At 39.8% G+C, this 24652-nt stretch overlaps 1 protein-coding gene across 3 annotated transcripts in view; it reads right to left on the reverse strand.

The window, feature by feature from the left end:
• The window catches only part of FAM91A1 (family with sequence similarity 91 member A1), a 42481-nt gene that overhangs the window by 13685 nt on the left and 4144 nt on the right, over positions 1–24652 (reverse strand). The window contains exons 2-18 of one of the 3 annotated variants that reach the window (XM_006086320.3): positions 24110–24194; positions 22987–23138; positions 20129–20186; positions 19404–19471; positions 18531–18644; positions 17224–17314; positions 16779–16841; positions 13101–13207; positions 11758–11796; positions 10921–11033; positions 10391–10506; positions 9530–9642; positions 7967–8053; positions 4103–4235; positions 2635–2783; positions 957–1070; positions 655–768 (exon numbers count right to left, since the gene is read on the reverse strand). In XM_006086320.3, the coding sequence (XP_006086382.1) occupies positions 655–768; positions 957–1070; positions 2635–2783; positions 4103–4235; positions 7967–8053; positions 9530–9642; positions 10391–10506; positions 10921–11033; positions 11758–11796; positions 13101–13207; positions 16779–16841; positions 17224–17314; positions 18531–18644; positions 19404–19471; positions 20129–20186; positions 22987–23138; positions 24110–24194 (1716 nt within the window). Of the gene's footprint in view, positions 1–654; positions 769–956; positions 1071–2634; positions 2784–4102; positions 4236–7966; positions 8054–9529; positions 9643–10390; positions 10507–10920; positions 11034–11757; positions 11797–13100; positions 13208–15316; positions 15334–16778; positions 16842–17223; positions 17315–18530; positions 18645–19403; positions 19472–20128; positions 20187–22986; positions 23139–24109; positions 24195–24652 lie in introns of those variants that run through there. The other 2 variants (XM_023751953.1, XM_023751954.1) reach the window with 2 other exon arrangements.

Raw genomic sequence — 24652 nt, forward strand, 5'->3', positions numbered from 1 at the left:
TAAATTACAACAATATATTGTAATAAAAGTTACGTGAATGTTCTCTCTCCCCCCCCTCTCTCTGATAACCAAGTCAGCTACTAAGTGGCTGTAGGCAGGGAGCATACACAAGTGTAGACATGCTGGACAAAGGGATGATGCACTCCCCATGAGGGATGGAGCAGGACCACTCGAGATTTCATCACACTACTCAGAATGGCATGCAATTTAAATCTATGAATTATTTTATTTCTGGAATTTCCCATTTAATATTTTCAGACCATGGCAGACCCTGGGTAATTGAAGCCACAGAAAGTGGAACCATGCAAAAGGAGAACTAATGTATACTGAAAAAAAACAATGAACTGTACAATTTAAATTGTTGAATTGTATGCTATATGAATTATATCTTCATAAAGCTATTTCTAAAAGAAAAAAAAACAGCCACAAGGGTAACAAAAGGTGAAGCTAGAATTCAAAGCTGAGTCTAACTTCCAAGTCCATGTTGCACTGCCAGCCAAAGGCCAGGACTGAAGCCTAGATCTGATTCCTTATGTTTCACCTTCACACATTTCAAATTACTGACATCTGATTGCAATTCAGCAGAAAGATGGACAAATTACAATCTTTAAAAGAAAAACCCAAAATGGGTTGATTCCAATAAAGTAACTGTACCTGAATCAAAACCGCCGAGTGTGTCAAAGCGTCATTCAGCATGGTGAGCACATTGGATGTAGGGACTACCCCAGGATCATGCCCCCATGATGTTATCAGTAATCGATCATAACCCTGTGGGAGAGAAATGAATGAGATAAAATGGCGCTTAGAAATATGGACAAAAAATTAAGTTATCTATAATGCCACTTACTAATTTCTAATATATAACTATATAATAGAGATATTAAGACATTATTAATAAGACATTATTAATATCTTCCCCCAAAACAATTAGAACAAACAAATCTCACACAACATACCTGGAAAATATCTGGCAGTTTTCGAAGTCTTGTACCTTTGGACAGCAAAAGAGATGGTGGTCCCTGCCCAGTGACATGGTAAATGTACAGTTCTGGGATAGCTGGTCCAATATGCTGTAACAAAAAAGCAGGTAAGGTAAAGCTGTAATACTTAGCTAAAAAAGCCAAATTTCCCAAGTGACCAAGTATATTCATATTAAAAGCTAATTCCTCATATAAATGTTAATTGCTATTATCCTTATGAAAATAACTTTTAAATTCTCTGTTCAAATAGTTTCTCTTTTGTGCTGGAACTGAGAAAGCACATCTTATCACTGCAGTTAGAGGATGGACTTTGAAGGACCACCAAGGTCTGAATCTGGGCTTTATCCCCTCAGCCGTATCACCTCTAACATTACTTAACGCTCTCTATTCCCTCATTTTGCTCTTTTGTAAGGTAGCAATAAAACATCTACCTCATAGGGACATTGTAGGGTTGTTTAAAAAGTTTAAAATAGTACCTGGTATATAGTAAGCTTTATATAAAAATGTTTGTCATTATGATTATTAATCACATACAATTTCTCCCAAAAGGGACTGTCCTCCCATTCATTTACAGTTCATGAACTATTATGTCTAGAGGTTGCATTACAGAATAGGAGGGAGTGTGGAGGGGAGTGGAGTGGTACTGGAGGTAGCACACAAAGAATTATAAAAAAGGTTGGTGAATGCAAACCTATAACCACTCCAGTTGAATAGAGGACAAATGTGGGGGGAGGGTGTGCTCACTGGGCAGCTAGATCAGCACAGGTAACAAAATCACCCCTGTAAAAGAATCCCTTCCTTTCTTCTACACCATTAAACCTCGCACAGCTAGGAAACCAGGCAGGATGTAACACTGAAAAAGAGTAACACAATCCCCACTCTTTGAAAATGGTACAGACCACAATGCCCTTGCTAAGTATATAAATCCACAGAACTGATTTATTTTTTAAAAGTAAAAGCTGGAAGTCACAAGTAAATTTTAAAGATAACCAAAGTTCTACTTCCTTTCCAGTACAATTGTTTCTCTTCCATTTAGTCAGAGTCATAACCCCATTTCTAAAGCATTTCATTTTTCCTATTTAAATTTATATTATTCCTCAAGGCAATACAGACTCCCCTCTCAGAGCCTCCAAAAATATTCTCTTTAAAAGACTGCATTCAATGCCGAAACCGGTTTGGCTCAGTGGATAGAGCATCGGCCTGCGGACTGAAAGGTCCCAGGTTCGATTCCGGTCAAGGGCATGTACCTGGGTTGCGGGCACATCCCCGGTGGGAGATGTGCAGGAGGCAGCTGATCGATGTTTCTCTCTCATCGATGTTTCTGACTCTCTATCTCTCTCCCTTCCTCTCTGTGGAAAATCAATAAAATATATTTAAAAAAAAAAAAAAAAGACTGCATTCAAGAAGAAAACTTTAATCTGCTATGTTGCAAGTCACCAGATGATACATAAATAAAATGTACCGATTATACCTCACAAATTGAACATAACATCTTACATCAGTATAAAATACAAAACTGCCTTCTGAGTCAGCAATTTGAATCTGGTATCTGCAAACTGAGAATTAACTCTGTAAGACTGTTAAACCTCTTCTTCAAGTCACCACGAGTACGAATGAAGTGACAGCACCGGCCTTCTGCCAAGTGGGTCTTTACCTGAGGGGTGCAGCTGCTGATAGGCCGAATTTCATTGGTGAGAGGAGCCATGGAAACAAGTAGTGTATAATTTTTGTTTAGAACTCTGCTGCAAGTTGCAGGGTCCAAACCAAGAAGGCTTTCACAGCGTAAGAGATCCAGAGGAAAACCTGAATTGTGACCAAACACACACAGAGAATGAAAGACTGACAATATGAAACAAAAATGTCCAAGACAAAATACTGATTACCTACCTCTATGGACCAGCAGTCTAGGCACATATATCTAAGTGCGGAACTCCTGTTCCTAAACTAAATTCAGAACTTGGCTGAGATGCTGTTTGTAGAGATTGGGAATTGGGGGAGGGAAGGACACAGCTTTCCTGTGGCACTCGGGCTTTCATCATGCCATTGCCCGGGGTGGCTGGGGATGGAGAGGAAGAATGGCAAAGCAAGCACTTTTTAAAAAGTAAAAGGTGGCCTAAAGAAACACCAGTAGACAGTTATCTTTGGACCAGGAATAAAGATTATTAGCTTTAAATCTTAAAAGTGTCTTCTTAGTGGTCCCTTAGGACATTTGGAACTTTTAATATTCTATCTTTAAAGGGAAAAAAAAGGGGACTATTTTCTCAAAATATAGGAATGTCATAAAAGATTAAAAAAAAAAAAAGGTTACGGGTTTGAAAAAATGAGTGAAATTAAATGTTCCAGTGGTGCTAAGAATTCACGAAGTCCTAAGATGCAACTCCTGTGAATGTTCAAGCACTTGAGCCAAATGTTCTTACATTGGTGCTCAAGCCATTCCACCTTTTAAAAACACACATTCCTGGGTGCCATTCCACAATGCAGAACCTACTGAATCAGAATCTGAAATCCTGATACCATCAGTTCAACTCTGGTTGGGGAACACTCCCTGCCTATCACAAAACTGAGAGTGCACCCTAAGGCAACAGCCGCCGGGAGTTCACCAATACATTAAAATTGCCACCACTTTCTCTTACTCTTTAAAAAGGGGTTCTGTTCCCAGTCTATTTTTTAAAGTAAAGTACTTTAGTAAATAAACATTCCAGCAGCATTTGAATAAGAAACTCCTATTTATTGTTTTTAATGCAATGGAATCTTTCATTCTTGAAATTTTATGCTACATAATATATTAACTCAATTTTGCATCTGTCCACCCCTCAGAACCAATGCCTGTTCCAAATTCCACTCAGCTACTTAAACAAATTGACACTCCAACCCTGTTTGTAGGTACTCATCAGATTTAAACACTACAAATGTCAGTTGCACATAAGAGAGGAGAAATAGTAGAATAAGATAAGAAACAGTTGACAAGCAAAGAAATTCACATGACAAGCCTCTAGCTATAAGTTCATTATACTTACAAAAATGTATTAAATAAATGATGATTAAGTGGGCATGACCTTTTTAATTTCTTAGAAAGAACTTCCATAGGATCATGTCTTCAAAATCAAGTATAAAACTCATACCATAATTGGGCTGGTCTGGCTGTGCAGTTTGTGCAACTAGATCTTTATTGTGACGAAGAAACAGTATCGTGTTTCTCAGAGTAAGTGCATGGTCAAAATATCTCTGTGCTTCTCCTTCACCAGTGCTCTGAACCTAAACCAAGAGAAAATAAAATTTCCAACAAATATCATTCTTATGCCATTCGTTCTAATATCCTATCTAATAACAGACAAACATGGTAATTAACCATACCTCTGCTATGCTTCCCATTGGCTAATCAGGGTGATATGCAAATTAACTGCCAACCAAGATGGCGGCCGGCAGCCAGGCAGCTGAAGCGAACATGAGGCTTGCTTGCTCCAGTGATGGAGGAAGCCAAGGTTCCCCGCCTGCTGCGGCTGGGCTCTGAGCTGCACCCTAAGCAACAATGTTGCAATTATAGAAGCTAACCAAATCCCAGGTACCTGCTTTCAGCCAGCCGGCTTCAGAGCTGGAGCCGCAACAAAGTTTCAATTACAGAAGTTAAATAAATCCCAGAATAAAAAGAAAAAAGAAAAAAAGGAGAGACTGCGAGCTTCAATTGCAGGCTTGGCCTGCCTGAAAACAGCCCTCAGCCTCTCATCCAGGCTGGCCAGGCACCCCAGTGGGGACCCCCACCCTGAGGGGGTGCGGGCAGCCTGAAAACAGCCATCAGCCCCTCATCCAGGCTGGCCAGGCACCCCAGTGGGGACCCCCACCCTGAGGGGGTGCGGGCAGCCTGAAAACAGCCATCAGCCCCTCATCCAGGCTGGCCAGGCACCCAGTGGGGACCCCCACCCTGAGGGGGTGCGGGCAGCCTGAAAACAGCCATCAGCCCCTCATCCAGACTGGCCAGGCACCCCAGTGGGAACCCTCACCCTGAAGGGGGTGCGGGCAGCCTGAAAACAGCCATCAGCCCCTCATCCAGGCTGGCCAGGCACCCAAGCTGGACCCCCACCCTGATCCGGGACACCCTTCAGGGCAAACCAGTCAGCCCCAACCCGTGCACCAGGCCTCTACCCTATATAGTAAAAGGGTAATATGCAAACTGACCCTAACAGCAGAAAGACTGGGAATGACTGGTCACTATGACACACACTAACCACCAGGGGCCAGATGCTCAATGCAGGAGCTTCCCTCTGGTGGTCAGTGAGCTCCCACATGGAGGAGCTCTGCTCAGCCACAAGTCAGGCTGATGGCTGCCAGTACAGCGGTGGTGGTGGGCGCCTCTCCTGCCTCCTCAGCAGCGCTAAGGATGTCCGACTGCAGCTTAGGTCTGCTCCCCGCTGGCAAGTGGACATCCCCCGATGGCTGCCGGGCTGCCAGAGGGATGTCTGATTGATTGCCAGCTTAGGCCCAATCCCCTGGGGAGCAGGCCTCAGCCAGCAGATGGTCATCCCCCGAGGGGTCCCAGACTGTGAGAGGGCACAGGCCGGGCTGAGGGACCTTCCCCCGCCCCCCCGAGAGTGCACAAATTTTTGTGCACTGGGCCTCTAGTATCCTATATAAAAGGCTAATATACAAACCAAACAGCAGAACAACGGGTCACTGTGATGCACACTGACCACCAGGGGGCAGGCGCTCAATGCAGGAGCTTCCCCCTGATGGTCAGTGCACTCCCACAGGGGAAGTGCCGCTCAGCCAGAAGCCCTGAGCCAGGCTCATGGCTGGCAAGCGCAGCGGTGGTGCTAGGAGCCTCTCCTGCTTCCGTGGCAGTCGGACATCCCCCAAGGGCTCTCAGACTGCAAGAGGGCACAGGTCGGACTGAGGGACACCCTCCCCCCCCAAGTGCACAAATGTCATGCACTGGGCCTCTAGTAACTATATAATAGATATATTAAGACATTATTAAAAATTATTAAATAAAAATTTTTCCCAGACAATACTGAAACAAATATTAACCTCAATCTCTACTGATTTTCCATTTGACAACATCTTTCAAGAGAACAGAATTACCCCAACAAGTAAAACTAACAACTTTAGCAAGCTAATAATGCTAAATCATAGCATTAAATAAATTGTATGTCCCATGTATGATTCAAATAGGGTACTAAAAAACCTCTAAGATATACATTTGGCTTCATCCAGGAAAGTACTCCAATCCACAGTCACCAATTGTGCCTCTAATTCTCATCACCCTCTTCACAATTTTGTATCACTCGTTACAAGGGACAATAGGTATATGAGTCAACATAGCTGTTCATCATTGCTGAAAATACAACTTAAATTCATTCAACAAGGATTTACTGAGTCCCTCTTATGTGCTATGTGCTATAACCTGTCTAGGATGTGAGAACTGAGTGCTGAAACAAAGCCCTTGCCTTGACTGGGCTTACATGTCAATGCATGTTCATCAAAAATTCTCTAAACAGCCCATTTAATACACAGTGTTCATCACTAAAGCACAAAAGGTACCACAATTACTAGTCAAGAAACAGATCAAGTACACAAACTTTTTGCATTAAGAGCAGAGGACAGAATAAAATATCCAGGGCATGAAAACAGAAGAGCAATCAAGATTTAGAGCTCAGGGAAATCAGTGCTGTACTCATAGGAAAAAAGGTGGTTAAGAGCAAATACAGGGTGGGGCTAAAGTAGGTTTACAGTTGTGAATACACGAAACACAGAGTTTATTCTTATATTCTTATTTATTAACTACTAGAGGCCCGGTGCAGAAAATTCATGCACTCAGGGTGGCGGGTACCTCAGCTTTGCCTGCGTCCTCTCACAATCTGGGAGCCCTTGGGGGATGTCCGACTGCCAACTTAGGTAGGGAGCGGGCCTAGGCCAGCAGTCGGACATCCTTAGCACTGCCACGGAGGCGGGAGAGGCTCCGCCACTGCCGCTGCGCTCACCAGCCATGAGCCCGGCTTCTGGCTAAGTGGCGCTGCCCCTGTGGGAGCACACTGACTACTAGCGGGCAGCTCCTGCATTGAGCGTCCACCCTCTGATAGTCAGTTTATGTCATAGCAACCAGTCAATCCACCGTCAGGCCGAAACTGGCTCTCCCATATCCCCCGAGGAGTCCCAGATCGTGAGAGGGCACAGGCAAGGCCACGGGACCCCACTAGTGCACAATTGGGGCCATGGAGGGATGCAAGAGGTTGGCCAGCTGGGGAGGGATCGCGGGAGGGCTCCAGGGCATGTCTGGCCCATCTCACTCAGTCCCTATTGGCCAGACCCCAGCAGCAAGCTAACCTACCAGTCAGAGCATCTGCCCCATGGTGGTCAGTGCATGTCACAGCGACTGGTCGACCGGTCGACTATCTGCCCCCTTGTGATCAGTGCACGTCATATCGAGCGGTTGAGGGGCCTTAGCATATCATTAGCATATTACGCTTTGATTGGTTGAACGGACAACCGGACGACAGCACACTTAGCATATTAGGCTTTTATTATATAGGATTGTATTTGCCACATGAACAACTGTAAACCTACTTTTGCCCCACCCTGTATGGCATGATACCCAGAAACATTGTTCCAAATTTAAAATAGGTGGGGGGAAAAACTTCAAATGAAATTAAGAGATTTTAGAGAGTCCCACATACATACATACATACATACATACATACATAAAGGCTATTTTAGAAAAATGCAATGTAAAAAACTACACTAGACTAAGATTTCTATACCCTATTTTTTCTTTATATCAAATTATGCTGTTAGATGAGATAGACAAATCATTTTTAAAATCACAAAATTTATTCATCTACTCAATAGGTTTAAATCTCAATGACTACCACAATGTTCAGGTGGGAAATGAGGTAGGAACAAGCAAGAATATACGAAAAATCTACATAAATCAATAACAAGCAAAAAAATGTTCCAAATGCCCTGAGAGCCCATAGTCAGCAATCTAGACTTACCTTTTCCAGTTCTATAAGAAAGCTGTCCAGAGACTCATCTGAGAGTTTGCCAACTTCGAACATGGTGACTGCATGGCTTTTCAAGTTCTGCAATAAAGCAAAAATAAAAACACTAAGATGTATTTCAGTGCCTTATACAAGTCACTCAAGTTCTAGTTTTCCCATTTTATGCTGCGCATAGCATCTAATATTTATACTAGAGGCCTGGTGCATGAAAATTCATGCACTGGAGGGGGTCCCTCAGCCCAGCCTGCCCCCTCTGACAGTCTGGGAGCCCTCAGAGGCGGGAGGCGACCCAGCGATCAGGGGAAGGCAACACCCCCATCACACCTCTGCTGCTGCCACTGCCGGCAGTGCAAGCCTCGGCTGGCCTTGGTTACCTGCACCTCGGGCAGCCCTGGGCGGCTGGGGGCTGAGAAGACTGGAGGACCCCGGAAGCAGGCATGTGGCAAGGCTAGGCCTGCCTGGTGGTGGGGCTGAGGGGACTGGGCACTGCCATCTTGTGGCTGTGGGAGCTGCCATATTTGAGGGCGGGGCAGTCAATTAGCATATTCCCTCCTTATTGGCTGTGGGCGCCGCCATCTTTGAGGGGGGCAGTCCATTAGCATATTCCCTCCTTATTGGCTGTGGGCGCTGCCATCTTTGAGGGGGGGCAGTCCATTAGTATATTCCCTCCTTATTGGCTGTGGGTTCCGCCATCTTTGCAACAGTGTGAGGGTAAATTAGCATATTCCCTCTTTATTAGATAGGACTAGAGGCCTGTTGCACAAAGAGATTCGTGCAATAGGCCTTCCCTTCTCCTGGCTGCCAGCACTGGTTTTCCTCCGGCACCCAGGACCCAGGCCTTCCCTCCAGCCGGAGCCGCCTTTCGTCCTCCGTCTTTGCGGCCCCGGCTGGAGCCGCCTTCCGTCTTCCGTCTTCAAGGCTCCGGCTCACCTTCAGTCTTCACTCCACCGCTTGGAGCCTACGTATGCAAATTAAGCGCCATCTTTGTTGGCAGTTAATTTGCATATCGCACTGATTAGCCAATGGGAGGTGTAGCGAAGGTACGGTCAATTACCCTGTTTGTCTATTATTAGATAGGACTAGAGGCCCAATGCACGAAATTCATGCAAGAGTAGGCCTTCCTTCCCCTGGCTGCCGGCACCAGCTTCCCTCTGGAACCTGGGACCCAGGTTTCCCTCTAGCCACCAGCAGGCACCCGGGTCCCGGGATTCCCTCTGGCCACTGGTAGGCACCTGGGACCTGGGCTTCCCTTGCATCCCAGACTTCGTCCGGAAGGTTGCCCGAAAGGACGTCTGGTCTAATTAGTGTATTATACTTTTATTATTATAGAAGATTATGCTTTCCAATATATTTAATCTTGAGGTGAGAGTCTGATTCTTCTAATTACAAACGTAACCATCACTAAAAAGTTACTATACTCCTTTAAGGAATATAAAATAAAGGCAGTTATGTTTTCAAGAATAAATCTAGTACTTGTAAAAAAGATAGAGCATTGAATTATTTTATATCTAATCTTTACTTGAAACATTTTTATATTTGAACAAGAATTTGACTTACTGGTGAAAGATTTCCCATCATTAAAAAGGCAGTGAGAGTTGAGTCAAACAGAAATGCAATACGCTTTGTATATCCTGTAGACAAACTTAAACTGCTTACACTGGCTGTGTCGGCTGGGGGGAAAAAAATCGTAATTTAAGATTAAGTAAATGAAAAGTATACTTTGCTTATCATTTGGAATAAGAATGTATTTCATTTTGCCTTTATTTAATAATCAGAAAGTACATAATTAAGTATAAGCAATATTGTCAACCTAAGAGGTCCCGGTACTATCTCCAACATAAACAACCAAAAAACAAACACAAAAAACCCCATGTATTTTAAAGGCACTCACTTTTGTAGTCAATTTCTTGAAGAGCAATAATGAACCAAGACTTGATAACTGCCAGATGAATAAGACCAACTAGCCTAACCTCTCCAGACAAGTCACTGGGGGAGAATTGGGAGCCCATGCTGTGCTGCCCTCCCCCTGGACATAAAACCAGGCACAGCCCCCACGCTCACCATCCAGTATCATCTTCTCCCTGAGGCTTCCAGAACCTCTCTAGGCAGTAAGAGGGCTCTTCTCTGCTCCCACAAGCACTACAACACTCCTCACATTGTGATTTCTGTGGTTGCACTGCCTTCTCTCTTCCTAGACTTAATTCTTAGAAGGAAGGTACCACATTTTTGTCTATTTTAGACCCTAAAGACCTAGACCAGCGCCCAACATATTGTTAAGTATTCAAAGACTGCATCTTGAATGAGTGAAATCTAGAACAAAACTATAAAATAGGTGTAGAGAGTCCACTCTGTGGGGGTATGTGCTGACACACGCCATATCTGTAGAGAGACTCCAAATTAAACTGAGGGACTGCTGACCTGGATCCTCCTGACTGTTTGTATCGGTGTCAGTAGCCGATGACGCTTCCTGTACAGGACTCCTGCTTTCCCCACCGTCCCAGGACAGCAGCATCCTCTGCGGATCTAACGTACTCCTATTGATGAAAAATCATATGATGATATAAAGTAGCTAATGAAGTCAGTACTCAAATTATAAAAACCTATCTAAATCCAGTCATTTTCAAGTCTGAAATTGAGATGTAGCCCCAAAATGCTGTGCCTCATAGAACAAGGGTTCTGAACCAAGACCCACGGACAGACTTCAGGGAATTCGAGAAGCCGTTAAAATTATGTGTGAAATATTGTACATGCTTTTTTCTGGGGAGATTCTTAATTTTCTTCAGATTCTAAAAACGATTCATCACACACACACAAGATTTTTTAAAAAGACCACTAATATATAGGGTTCACCTCAAATGACAGAGTGAATAGGTAAAATTTTACTGTGTAAGACTATACTTTTTTTCCAAATGAAAATTCTAATATCTCATACTAAATAAATGAGTTACTTTAATCTGTTTATAGATGGAACATTTCTCCACGATGAATGAAGTTGATCCAAATTTATTACTTGTCCCTTCTTATGGGCAAAGCCCAATCGGCAATACATTGAAACAGCATTCTGAAAGAAATAGGAAATGAGCATTTAAAATAAACCAGACATCAGAACCTTTGTAGACAAAATAGTATCACAGACTACACCTATAGTGATCCTCAAGCATTTTTACTCCACAGGTAGAAAAAACAATTTTCAGTAGGCCTGTTTGTCCCTTTGACTTCACATGTGTCAGAGAGGGAAGGCATCCAATTTTCCGGCCTGGCCCTCCCTAGATCTATCCCCAGTATCGGAGCTGTTGCTTTAATTATCTCATCACGAGACACCGATCAGCCTGCTTCCTGCTCAGCAAAGAGTGTGGGTGCGCCCTCCTTTTCACTCCATGGGGGCCCTTATCTTGCTCTTTTCTATCTTGTGAGCACGTCCTCTGCACACGTCCTCCAACAGCTAAAAAGAATCTCACTGCCTCTGTTTCTTGGTAGCTTATCAAGATAAATATATATATGCCTAAGCAACCATTACGACCGAACGACCGGTCGCTATGATGCGCACTGACCACTAGGGGAGCAGACGCTCAATGCAAGAGCTGCCCCCTGGTGGTCAGTGCACTCCCACAGCCAGCCAACCTCCCATGGTCCTTCCCCCGGGCTGGCCGGCCCCGATTAGCCCCAATTGCCAGCCAAGCTGAGGGACCCCACTCGTGCACGAATTCATGCGCTGGGCCTCTAGTATATGATAAAATCCATTCAGTATTTACACTGTAAGTAAAAAGAGTATAAAAATTATATACCTTCACCAGGGATAAGTCTATCTCAAGGACATTTGCAAGCTGGAAAATAAAATAAAAAATTGTTTTACATTGTTAGAATTATCAGCATATTACATGGTTGCAAAAGACACTTTAACTATACTCAGCAACATTTTAAATTATGAACATCTGGAAGACTGAATAAATTTTGAAATCAGAACTTTCTTCTTTCCATATCTCTAAAATGTTTAGAGTAGTATGAATTCAGGTAATGACCTTAACAATTTAAGATACCTTCCTCTTTAATTTTATCTAATTTAAAGTAAGAAATTTCCATGAGCAAGAAATAGTCTACAATCCTTTTATTATATAGTCATGCAATACTTAAAGACGGGTACATTCTAAGAAATTCGACATTAGACACTTTCATCTTTGTGTAAACATCAGAGTGTACTTACACCAACCTAGATGATACAGCCCCCTACTGTAATTGTGTGTGCTGTACTTCTGCACTGCTGGCAGTACAGTGGGTTTGTTCACACCGGCATCACCACAAACATGTGAGTAATTGAGTAACTGTAGTTTAAGCCCTACAGCTGGCTTTTCTTTTTGTAATTAAGTGCCTGGTTTAAGCTTTGAGTGCAGAGCCATCCATTCCAAAGAAGGCTAACTGGAATAAACACATTGCCAGGCACTGGACTAGATAAAGAGCCGCGCCACCTCCTACCTGCCCACCCCTCCAGACTCCTGTGTTTTAGCTCTTGATTTCCATAACTAACCATTTGGGCTACTTGTTTTTTTCTGCCCAACCTCCCCACCCATCCTACCAACCAACAGGTGCCTTGTACATTCCAGTGCCTAAAAGTAAGAAACTTGTTTTCTTCAAAGTTTGCTAATGGATATTGCTGAAGGGCATTTTGCAAAATTGTAACAAGAACCACAAGGGTAGGTCCACTGGGTAGGTAACACTGGTTTAGAAAGGGGAAAGGCTGTGGAAAGTGCACAAGTCTAGCTGACAACATTAGTATCCACAGACGGAAACCAGCACAAAAACAGTTCATTGTACTATGTGCATGTCACTAGGCCATAGAAAATGTCTCAGCTCCATTATAATCTTATGCAGCCACTGTTATATATGTGGTCCCTCTCTCATGTTGTTACCTGGAGCAAGACTGTAAAGTCCTATAAAAAGTTATTTACCAAATTTTATATATTCAGAAAAAAACTTAAGAATAGTGACTAAAGCATATTAACAGTCCATGATCTACCCATGAACAAGTTTTTAAAACATTTTAACTGTATCATTAAATAATTTTACCTACTTTACACAAACTTAACTTATAATCTTGAGGTTAAATTCTTTCACAAGACGCTGGTACACTCACCTCTGCAACATTAGTATGCTCATCTATTGAAACAAATATCTTATAGAGCAGAGTTTCAAAATAATCACCTTGCACTCGATTCATTACAAAACCTTCAAGAGGAGGAACTAAAATAAACAAAATAGCTTTTCTCAGTTATTTTATAAAACAAGAATGTGTAATTCAAATAGCTACTCAAAAAGAGAAACCTCTCACTTAAAAGACGAAATTCAGCTTTTGATTTACTTTACTCACTCGATACCAAGACTCCTAAAGTTAAGGCCATGTACAAGCCTGTCTACACACAGAAGACTGATGGTAGAGCATAAATCCTACAGACAGTAACTGATCCCCATGGACCTCTCAGCACTAGAGGCAGAGGAAGTGCTGGAGGACACGGGCTTGGTAGCAAGGCCAGGAGACTGGGGCTGCTTCAGAATGGGAAGGCAGCAGAGGGGACTGGGCTAAGGCAGAAAAGCAAAGGACTGGCTTACTAGGCTACCCAAAAAACAGATGGATTGAAAGTATGGGCTCTCTGCCTTTCTCCCATCATCCCCACTCCATCCCGAGAAGAGGGAAACACATCTATGTGACTGCCACCACTTTACCAGCCATCACTGGTGTAATTGCTCTTTGGGGCTCTCTATTCTGTATCCTCAGTGGGAAGAAAGTCAAGACCTTCCACAGCCAATCCTGGCTCTCCACCCTCACTGGTTCCCTCTCTTTGGTCCAGATGCTCTAATCCAATTTAGCAGAGCGCTCTGCCCAGGCGATGACAGAGGCACCGTGCTTCCCTTTGCCCGTGGGCACATTTCCCTTGAAAAAATTTTGAGAAAGCAGAAGTGCTTAGACCATAGCAAAATTAGGGTCTCCCTGTGTCCCCTGACCCTAACACCATCTAAATTATTCCAAACAGAGAAAAATCAGACAAAATTCAAGGGGCCCAAATGAAGACACGTGAAGAACCACAATGTACATTTCAGGAGGGGTTGTTCACTTCAGATCTGGAACACATCATCTTCTAAGTTAGTGCTACCCATGGTTCCAGTCATCCAAGTACTTTTAAGAATCAAAGGTTTCTTTATAGAAATATTTTACAATTCCTATATTTGATATAACTAATTTTTTACTACACTACCAGTTGTATAACAATTAGTAATAACAAATATTCATTGAATACTTACTAAATGCCAGACAACTGCCAGGTACTTTACATATACAATTTCACTCGATCCTTTTAACCTCATGAATTGTTCAATACTATACCCCTATTTTAGAGATGAGAAAACCACAGCACTGGGAGGTTAGAAATATACATCTAGGCAAAAAGAATGAGGGCGTTCTATATGATAAGATATAGAATAGTCTCCAATATATATTGCTTTTTTAAAAAGTATGAGCTAGAATACACAATCTGTATAAAAATAAAACCACACACACAAAAAGACATATACATATATGCTATGTGCTTAGTATACTTTTGGAAGAATATACAAAAACTTAACAGTGGTTGCTAACTGGGGTGGGAAGCAGATTTTTTATATTCTTTTGTAAATTTAGAATTTTATATCATAATTATTGCCTACTCAAAAAATATTAATAAAAATAAATATTTTTTTAAAAGCACCTAGGAATAGCCAAGTAAGTTATAAAGAAAAGACACAACAAAGGCCTGGCTATAACTAATATTAAAGATTACTCTAAGTCACTGTAATGAAAATAATATGGTCTAAGAATAAAAACAAATAAGTGAAGAATAAAGGATATGATAATTAATCCAATATAGAGGGAAATTTAATATATGACAAAAATTATACTTCCATTCAGTGATAATGAGTTACTGAAAAAACATGCTAGCATTTATCCAAATGCTATGGGTTATCCAACTGAAGAAAATTTAAGTTGGGCCCTTATTTCACATCACGTAGGTAAAAAAAGTCCAAGGTTACAGTTTTAAAAATATATGACAACGGTTTTTAAGAATTTTTAGGCTGTTTATATAACCTAGAAGAACTCTATCTAAGCACAATATAAATCTAAAAGCGCTAAAAGGAAAGGGTAGACATAAAATGTACAAGTATAAAATGTGATGATGGAATAAATGGATTTTATTTAGCAACAGACCCTTTCATAATTATTCTCGTCAAAGTATTTCTCTCCCCACATTTATGTGTTCCACCATTCACAGTACTTGTTTTTTTGTTGAAACATAGCTGGACTGCTTCCTTTGAAATCACCTTCAGGTGTCTTTTGTGCTGAATTTGATGACTTCCATGTTATCAAACTGCTTTCCTTTCATGGGTTATTCCAATTTGGGGAACAGCCAGAGGTAACATGGTAACAGCAGTTATAATACCATGGGTCTTGTCTGTACCACCAAAACTTGCCAGATACTGTGTGAGCCATGGCAGAACATGACACTGTAATAGAGAAGCCATCCATTCAGCCCTTCTCTGATGCTCCCTTCAAAACTTAAAGATAACCTGAGCCAATACAATGTTTAAACTATCAAAATGGAGTGAAATGAACCAATCAAAGACCAATCTCTTTAGGTGGATCTCAGATGAGTCAGTCAGTTTATCAAATGAGAGTAGGGACCAGAGTAAAGCTTTCGTATTTTCCAATGGTGACAGAAAGCCACTACCACCTGTCTTCCAGAAATTAATTCCTTGTCAAAATCTTTCAAATTTTAAAACTAGTATTTTATTTGTTATAGCACCCACTATACAAACCAGAATTAGTATTTCATTGAGTTTTTTAGCTGTCTCCCAAGCTTAAAAGAGAATTCATGTCTATACAAATGTATTATTAAAGAATCATAACACATGCTAACACAAATGAAGATCAGGACACACTAGTGCATGATAACCAGTCAAGATTCAACACTGAAAGGCAGAGAAAAAAAAAAAGATTCAACACTGATATGAGGAAGTATTTTCGTAGAAGCTCTATCACCAGTCAATTGTTAATAGTAAGGCCATTCCCTGGAATTTTTGGGCACTTTATAATTGATCACACAAATATTAAATACCTTAGTATGATAAAAGATAACACAACAAGAATTCTGGAATACATACTTGTAACATATAACTTAAATATAACAAGTACTCCACAAATCGGTAAGAAATCTAACCTATAGAAAAAGAGCTCCATCCTGTGTTCAAAAATGTTAACCACATCACTGTAGCAAAACACTGGAAATAATCTAAATAACCAGCAATATGGGAATGATTTAATGAATTGATATACCCCATAAGTGTAGAATGAAATACACAAGGGCCAAAATATTGATTTAACTTGGGTAAAGTAGAAAGTGAGAAGATGAAGATAAAAAAGATGGTAGTGACATGAAATATAAGGCACAGATAAGTGGAAGTGGAGAATACACAATTCTATGATATTACTGAATATATATAAAAGCTGTGATGCACTAAGCAAGGACTAAAATGTGACATAAATTTATAAAAACAATACTCTGATTTAGTATTGTGAGACATTTATCTTAGATTTCTATTACTTTAATATAGTATGTACACCAAATACTATAAAAATAAGGAATACAGAGTAATGAGAAAAAAGAGTTTCTTTGCAAAACTGTAACATCAAAGATCCTAGAATGATTTGTGTCTAACTTAATAGAGTAATAATTCTGTGCCCAGAGCCATTAAAAAAAATGGAAAAATATTAGCATATGCTTACCTGCTATACAACTGTCATCGGATATTGGTACATCCAGATAAATAAATCCTTTGTTATATAAACCTATAGAAGCAAAAGCACCTTCTTTTAGATGGAATACTAAACATTTAAAAAAACAACTGATTCCTAATTTGCTGTAGTAAAGATTCATACAACTGAATGCCATGTGAAAAAGTAAACTGAAGAATTATAGTTTTCAAATCTCAGCTTCCCTCATATGCTCAGAACTAAACATTTTTCTATGATCCATTTGTATAAATTTCTAGTGGATGTGACTAATTATAGCCACAGTGGAAAACAATGGACTATGGTCGCATTTCACACAATATCATGCCTTTAGGAAATATTACTATTTTTATCTAATTAATAAGTAATTGCTATTAATTGTTGAAGCCTTAAAACACGTTTTTATGTTGACAAAAGACCATTTCTACTAACCACTTACTATGTACTACATTGTAATCTAGTGATCCAGAGAGCTGAGGGCCTGCATCGATGATCTTATCAATAGCGCATTTCTCAGGCAAAGTGCATATCTAAGAAAAGCAAAATATTTTCAATTAAGTTCTGTCCAAATTAACTAGTCCATGTCTCCTCAAATCTATTCATGTTTAAACCAATGATTAGATGCCATTTGTTGAATGAACAACATTTTTTTTTCATTTATCACTTCAGAACTCTAACAAAAAAGGTATGCTCATAACCATCAATTAAGGTGCCAAAAGATGCTACCAACAGAACTCAGAAACCAAAGTAATTATAAATAACAATATTTGCTGGTAAGCAATAAATGTTCACTAATAAATACCAGTATTGACTGACCTTCTTTGAATTGGAATCTGATTCATCTGTGATTCTGAACCTCTCAAAAATAAAGTTGATTCAAACCCCACATGATTATTCTGAGTAAGAAGTTCACTATCTTATGACATAGCTTGACAGCTCTGTTAGGAAATACTTTACTAAAACAAAATTTCTAAGCCTTCCACTCATTTGATTTATCTGTCCTCTGGGGTAAAATGAAATGCAAACAAACAAAAAATCCATGTGCTCACTTACATTTCTTCAGCCACACAGAGATATGACCGACCTGGTCTCTAGGGCCCTAGTCCGTCACCCCACCCCTTTCCTGTACAGCATCTCTTCTAAAATCCATAGGCTCATATCAAATGTGGTCTGACCACTGACAGCACCATTTCCCTTCACCTTGATACTATCCCCCTATCCAAGCACCTACCACTTCACACAGTAATTAGCACAGTAATTAAGAACACAGGCTCCATAGCAAACTGCCTGGGTGAAAATCTTGGACCTTTATTACCACTATGACTTGAGCCGTCTCTTCAATTCTCTGTTCACATGCCTCATATGTGATACGGGGTACAAATCACACATACCTCTGGGTTGCTCTGAGCAACAAATTAGACAACATAAAAGCACTGGAATAGTGCCAGGCACATCTAAGCACAGAGCAAGTGCTCAAAAGTGTTAGCCAAAAAGACTGTCGGTAGCTGCAGCATCCCATCAATTTACCTGAAACTGCTATTTAATTAAAATTCCCATATTGCACATGAACCAAGTCAAGTCTCCCTCATTATTAAAGAGTACCGTGGGAACCTACCAATATTCTAGTCTAATAAGGTCATTTAAATTTTTTATTTTCTTCAAGAAAACAAAAGTGTTACTTTTTTAAAAATTAGAGAACTACAATGAAAAATAGTTTTAAAAATAAAAAATAACTTATAAGATTACCTTTATGTCGTCTTCTGTGATATATCCAGCCTGCACCACCCACCACGCCTCTATGGCAATTTCTACCGGCTTTACTGGCAGAAGATCACGAGCTGTTTTCCTTCTGAAAAATTTCTGCAATAGTACAGTTTGCAATTGGTCTAAATTTACTACTTTCTTTATCAATCCTATCTGAAGACTGTTTCTAACAGGCTAATACCTTTTTAAATTCTCATTTCTAAGAATCTGTTATTCTAGATACACTGAATGTAGAAAATAATCTCAAATTATTTTTCAATAAATTACTTAAAAAGACTAATCATTAAATCTGGATCTAAATCCAGACTAAAACGAAGCCCAGGATGTGAAAATGCATCTGGAAAAGTGTACTCGCTTCACCCACTAAGTGAACCCTGGGAGTAGAATGAGCAAGAAAAAAGACCAACAGAACAAAATTAATTTTAAAAAATAGCCCAGCCAGTGTGGGTCAGTGGTTTAGTGTCAACCTATGAACCGGGAAGTCACAGTTTGATTCCCCCCTCAAGGCACATGTCCAGGTTGCGAGCAGGAGGCAGCTGATCAATGCTTCTCTCTCATCACTGATGTTTCTCTCTTTCTCTCTCTCCTCCTCCTCCTCTTCCTCCTCTCTTCCTCTCTGAAATCAATAAAAATATTATAAAAAATTAACTATATGTTCTATGCCTTCAACTGTTTTAATTAAATAATCATTTAAGTGCTAGCCTAGAGAATACTAAGTTTTTGTACGGTTTCTGTATGAAGCATACTTTATTTGATCAGAGAAATTACAATTCATTATTTCTAACACATGAAAAATTAATCAGACTGTGATCAGGAGGACAAGAAATGAGAAAGCAAGGGAAATGACTAACTTACTTTTGACGATCTACACTGATTCATCAGGTCGATGTACTGGTTTCTTCCTATGCCAAGAAGCCTTAGACCTGGAAGGAAGAGTCTGTCCTGTAAAGACTTTCAATACATCATGACATGTCAGGACAATCAGTCTTTTAGGGAATAAACCCTTTTAATTATTGGTTGGCAATATCAAATTAAAAGGAATTCTTCAAACAGAATATAAAAGAAAATGAAACTGAGAGAGATGAATTCAAGTAAACACTATTGACAATGCTAAAGGAGAAAAATTTTTAAAAGCAGAAGTCCTCCCAATTTCAGGAAGTCAAAGTGTACTTCTCAGCAAAAGTTTCTTCTTATACAAAAGAACTATGTCCCATTTCAAATATACACTCATTAAAATAAGCATAATAAAACACCAGCAAATTGTTAGTTATAACTGTGTGTCATGCTGTAAAAATATTATATACAACTTTTTTTCTCCTCATCTGATACACAACACAGCCCAAGTATCAGGAAGAACTTCATTCTCTAGAAATAAATAGACTAGTTCCATTTTTCTGATTTTAACACTCCAAAATATTCTTCTGAGACATTTAGACTAAATCTTACACTTGACTTGTATCAACAATGATGCTTGCGGTTCTCATCTTTCAAATGTTTCACACATTACAATACTGACACAATAGCATGCATACACAAGGACACACTAAACATTACTGCCTTCAGCATGATTAAATACTTACAGTCGGCAGCAGTAAAATTGGGCAGGGAATCATAACTTTTCTCACTGTTCATAATATCCTTTTTAAAGAAAAATAAAAATAAAAAATTTTAAATGCAAAATGTTCATAGATAAAAGCATGTGTCTAAACACATAGTTCTATAGCAATAAGAGGAACAATAACTATTACATGAAGCACCGAGATCAGAGTTTGGGTACCTAAAGCATGTGTGCCACACAGTGGCACTTACCACCTGGCCTCCCCACCTAATACCTGAAGATCAGGCTGTCGGGTCCGGGTTCCTTCCAGCACTCTCTATGAATCCCACACAGTTGCCCTGTCACTTCTGCCCTGTGGAAGCTAAGCAAGGAGTACCTCTAGGAGAGCTCAGGATGCCAACCTCGCCACACTTCACACCTGATCCTAGACTCCTACCCTGAGAAAAGGCTACGCAATGTGTCACAGCTCCATCAACACACATCTAAGACATGTACTGCCAGCAAAGTGTCTGACCACACAGTCATCTCTGCTCCTAGAAGTCCCAATCAGCTGCAGAGTTAAACTGAGAATCCAGCTTCTTCCAACTCCCATCTGCTTTTTAAACCAACTGTTTACTGTGGAGATAACACCCATTTTCAACCCAAAAGCTATACCCAATGGTGTTAAGAACAGAAACCAGACAGCAGCAAGCACGTGGACATAACTGAAAGCTGGTAAGTGGGACAAAACTTCCCTCTATATCTCCCCCAAACCTGTGGACAACACCAGAAATGTAGTCAGAGAAACAACAATTCTACTCACTGATTAGCAGCCACCTCCATTATGCTACTCTGGTTCTCAGGGAAGGGACTGACAGAAACCTAGGCTGTCAGGCCTCAAGCTTTACTTTGTATTTCCTTCAAAATAAGGACACAGGAGACAGGGGACTGTAGAAGTGCCCATGAGTAAGGAGCATACGGACATAAGTAAAGGGAGCAAACCTCACTGTTACTACAGGTGCCCAACTCCTTTAGTTCTAGGCTTCTCTCTGTTCTTAAAGTGGCTAATGAACACAAACAGTAGCACTCAAATATAATCAAACAGCAAATGAATACTAGATAAATGCTGCCAGTCTTTACAAAAAGCTCAGTTTTAAAAAGTATATAACTGGTATTTACAGTTATTCAACAGAGACCTAAAAACTGCCTTTGGAAAAAGGCTAACAGTTTAACTCTGCAGCTAATAATCTGAAGTTAATAATTACAAAAAGATTAGCAGTCTGACACATGTATTATATAACACCAGATCTATATCATCATTTATTGTTGCTATAGGTAGTAAACAGCTAAATACATTAAGTTTCTCTGAGCTTAATGTTCAATCTGTCACCCACATTTTTAACCTTAGTCATGCATTAAATGAAATGTTATACAAACTCTGCTAACATAAATGCCTGATTAATATTATCTATCTATATATATAAAAGGCTAATATGCAAAGTGTCCCCGCAGTTCAACCGGGAGACCGGGAGTTCTATTGCTTGCTATGATGTACGCTGACCACCAGGGGCCAGCACAAATGAAGGAAGGCCCTGGCCAGCAGCTGGAGAAGGGAGGAACCAGCCAGCAGCCAGAAGGCCCAATCAGCCTGGTTGCCAGCCAAGTCTAGGGGCCCTACCCATGCACAAATTTCAGGCACCGGGCCTCTAGTAATAGCATAAAAAAGAACAGCCCTAGCTGGTTTGGCTCAGTGAATAGAGTGTCGGCTTGTGGACTGAAGGGTCTCGGGTTCAATTCCAGTCAAGAGCACATGCCAGGGTTGCGGGCTCAGTCCCCAGTGGGGGTGTGCAGGAGGCAGCCAATCTATGATTCTCTCTCATCATTGATGCTTCTATCTCTCTCTCCCTCTCCCTTCCTCTCTTGATCAATAAAAATATATATATTTTGGGGGAAAAAAAGAATAAAAATAGGTACTGTGAAAATATTGATAATGACAACTACAGTGGAACCTCGATTCTTGAACTTAATCAGTTCTGGAAGGCTGTCTGAGATGCAATTTGTTCAAAAACGGAATCATTTTTTCCCATGAGAAATGTAAATTGAATTAATTTATTACAGACCCCCAAATGATTCCACTTTAACTTTGCTAGTATACACTACATGTCTAATGTACTGTTTAATTTATAAACAAACACTTTTCTTAAAGTTATCAACCACCCCCTACTAGCCTTAAACAAATCACTTTCAGCACTCTTTCCAGGGGTATCTTTCAGGAGGTCAGTATGCTGCATGTCTCTTGCTGTCACTGGCTAACTGCTTTTTATTTATCCAAATCAGCAACAGTTTCTCTGCCTCTTCAATTGCCTGTGATCATTGTTTCTTTCACACCATTAGCAACATTAGCACTCTTGATGGTCTGTTTATGTTTTAAAATCGTGCTAATTGTCCATTTAGCTAGCAACAAAAGCAACAAAAAACACAAAAATATTCACAGCACAATTTCCTGAGATATTGGTGATAAACTGACTCATACTGGCCCATTCTCTCCTTTGTTTGTGGCCTGAGAGATGTTTTTTGTCACGCTGACACACCATGAAAGGTTTGTCACATCCAAAATTAAAGTTTGTTCGTTCAACTAAGACATTTTTTCTGTTAACAACTTGGTCACAACTTGGCCAAGAACCGAATTGTTTGAGATGGGAGATTTTCGAGACCTGAGGTTTGACTGTACTTGTACAAGTGTGGCTAAAACAGTTAACTTGTAACCATCAGAACTTTTTACAGTATAAAATCAGAAACAATGTCCAGTGTCTCAAGAGCTGCAGAGCTGGTCATCTGCAAAGTGTGCCTGACATGTGGTCCCATCCCATTCCTAATGGTTCAGGTACACAGTAAACTCACCTCCATAATCCCAGTATAATACGAAAATGGTGTTATCCTCAGGCCCTTTACCATAATATCTGATAAATGGTAAGGGTACAGCATGAGATGGTCTCGACTGTACTTTAGTAGTTCCTCATAGTATCTGCGTTCATCTTTCTTGACATGTTTAACTGAGGAAAAGAAAGAAATTCTCCAGTTTTTTCACATGTCTTATACTTACATAAGTATTTCATACTTTACAAATCAATATTAATTAAAAAGAAAAGTATATAATTTGGAAGAAAATAAATAAAATAAACTACGTTGGAACAAAGAAACATTATACCACAAGAAATATAAGTACTATGTATAATATATGTAAGTAAAATGTATAATAGGATAGATAGAGACAGATAGGACAAATACCAAATCAAAAAGTAAATAAAGCATGGAATGTCCCAAAAAAAAGGTATAAAACATAATCTATAATTCATCCAAACCCTTACTATGCCACTTTACAAGATAGCCAAACTGAATGGTAGTTTTCTATAAAATGAAGTCTATTTTTAAAAATTATTTGTTGTTTTTGTGATTTAAATGTAAAAAGACATCTGACTTCCATGAAATAAGTTTAAAAAGAAAACCTCTCTCTGAAACACTATATTTAAAATGAGAAGAGCACGTGGGAGGGAAGACTAGTACAAGAGATCAAACTAATCGAAGTAACCTGACAAATAAAAACATGAAACTAGCTGTGTTTAAAAAGTATTCCAATTATTATAGAAAGAGTTTTCATTAAAGTTATATTATTTGGAAAACTTATGGAGACAAAAACAAACTCAAAGAAAAAATTATTAAGAACTAATATACTTCTTTTTTGGCATGTAAAGTAAAAAGAGGGCATCTGAATCAAGACTAATATTCTCTAGGTAAAACAAATCTATTAACAATACTCTAAAAAATAAATTTCATCAGATTTAGAAAGAAAAATCTACTTGCTAATGCAAATTGTTAGGTGGGATGGGTCAGTATAGTTTCTTAAAGTCTGCACAAGGAATAATTTCAGTACTATAAAATATGTATTGAAAATATAGGATAGATTTATGAAATGATAATTCAGCAACAGTCAATTCCATCTCAATGTAAAAATATCTCTACTTACCTAAGTTATTTCTATATCGTAACTGATTGCGGATGCTGTACAAGACAACCTGCTTTTCATATTCCCTCTGTGAATTTCCAAGACTCTAAAAAAAATTTCAAATAGATTTAAAATAGCTTCTAAACTATAGTACTTTTTCCCCATAAGATTTCAAAACAATGTCCCCTAACTTTATCCTGAAAGCTAAACTTTCCAGAACGGAATAGAGAAGACTTTCCTAGATATTATACTACTGTACTAAATTTCTGCTATGGTTTTACAGCAAAATTTCAATGTGTTTATTTCCAGTCTGCTATTCTAAAAGGACTTACTGAAATTATCTGAAGTATTTAAAATAAAATAAAAGAGCAATTTTTTTTAAATATATTTCATTGATTTTTTACAGAGAGGAAGGGAGAGAGATAGAGAGCTAGAAACATCGATGAGAGAGAAACATCGATCAGCTGCCCCCCGCACATCTCCTACTGGGGATGTGCCCGCAACCCAGGTACATGCCCTTGACCGGAATCAAACCTGGGACCTTTCAGTCCGCAAGCCGACGCT

This window comes from Myotis lucifugus, unplaced genomic scaffold (genome assembly GCF_000147115.1).
Source record: "Myotis lucifugus unplaced genomic scaffold, Myoluc2.0 scaffold_27, whole genome shotgun sequence".
Taxonomy (NCBI): domain Eukaryota; kingdom Metazoa; phylum Chordata; class Mammalia; order Chiroptera; family Vespertilionidae; genus Myotis; species Myotis lucifugus.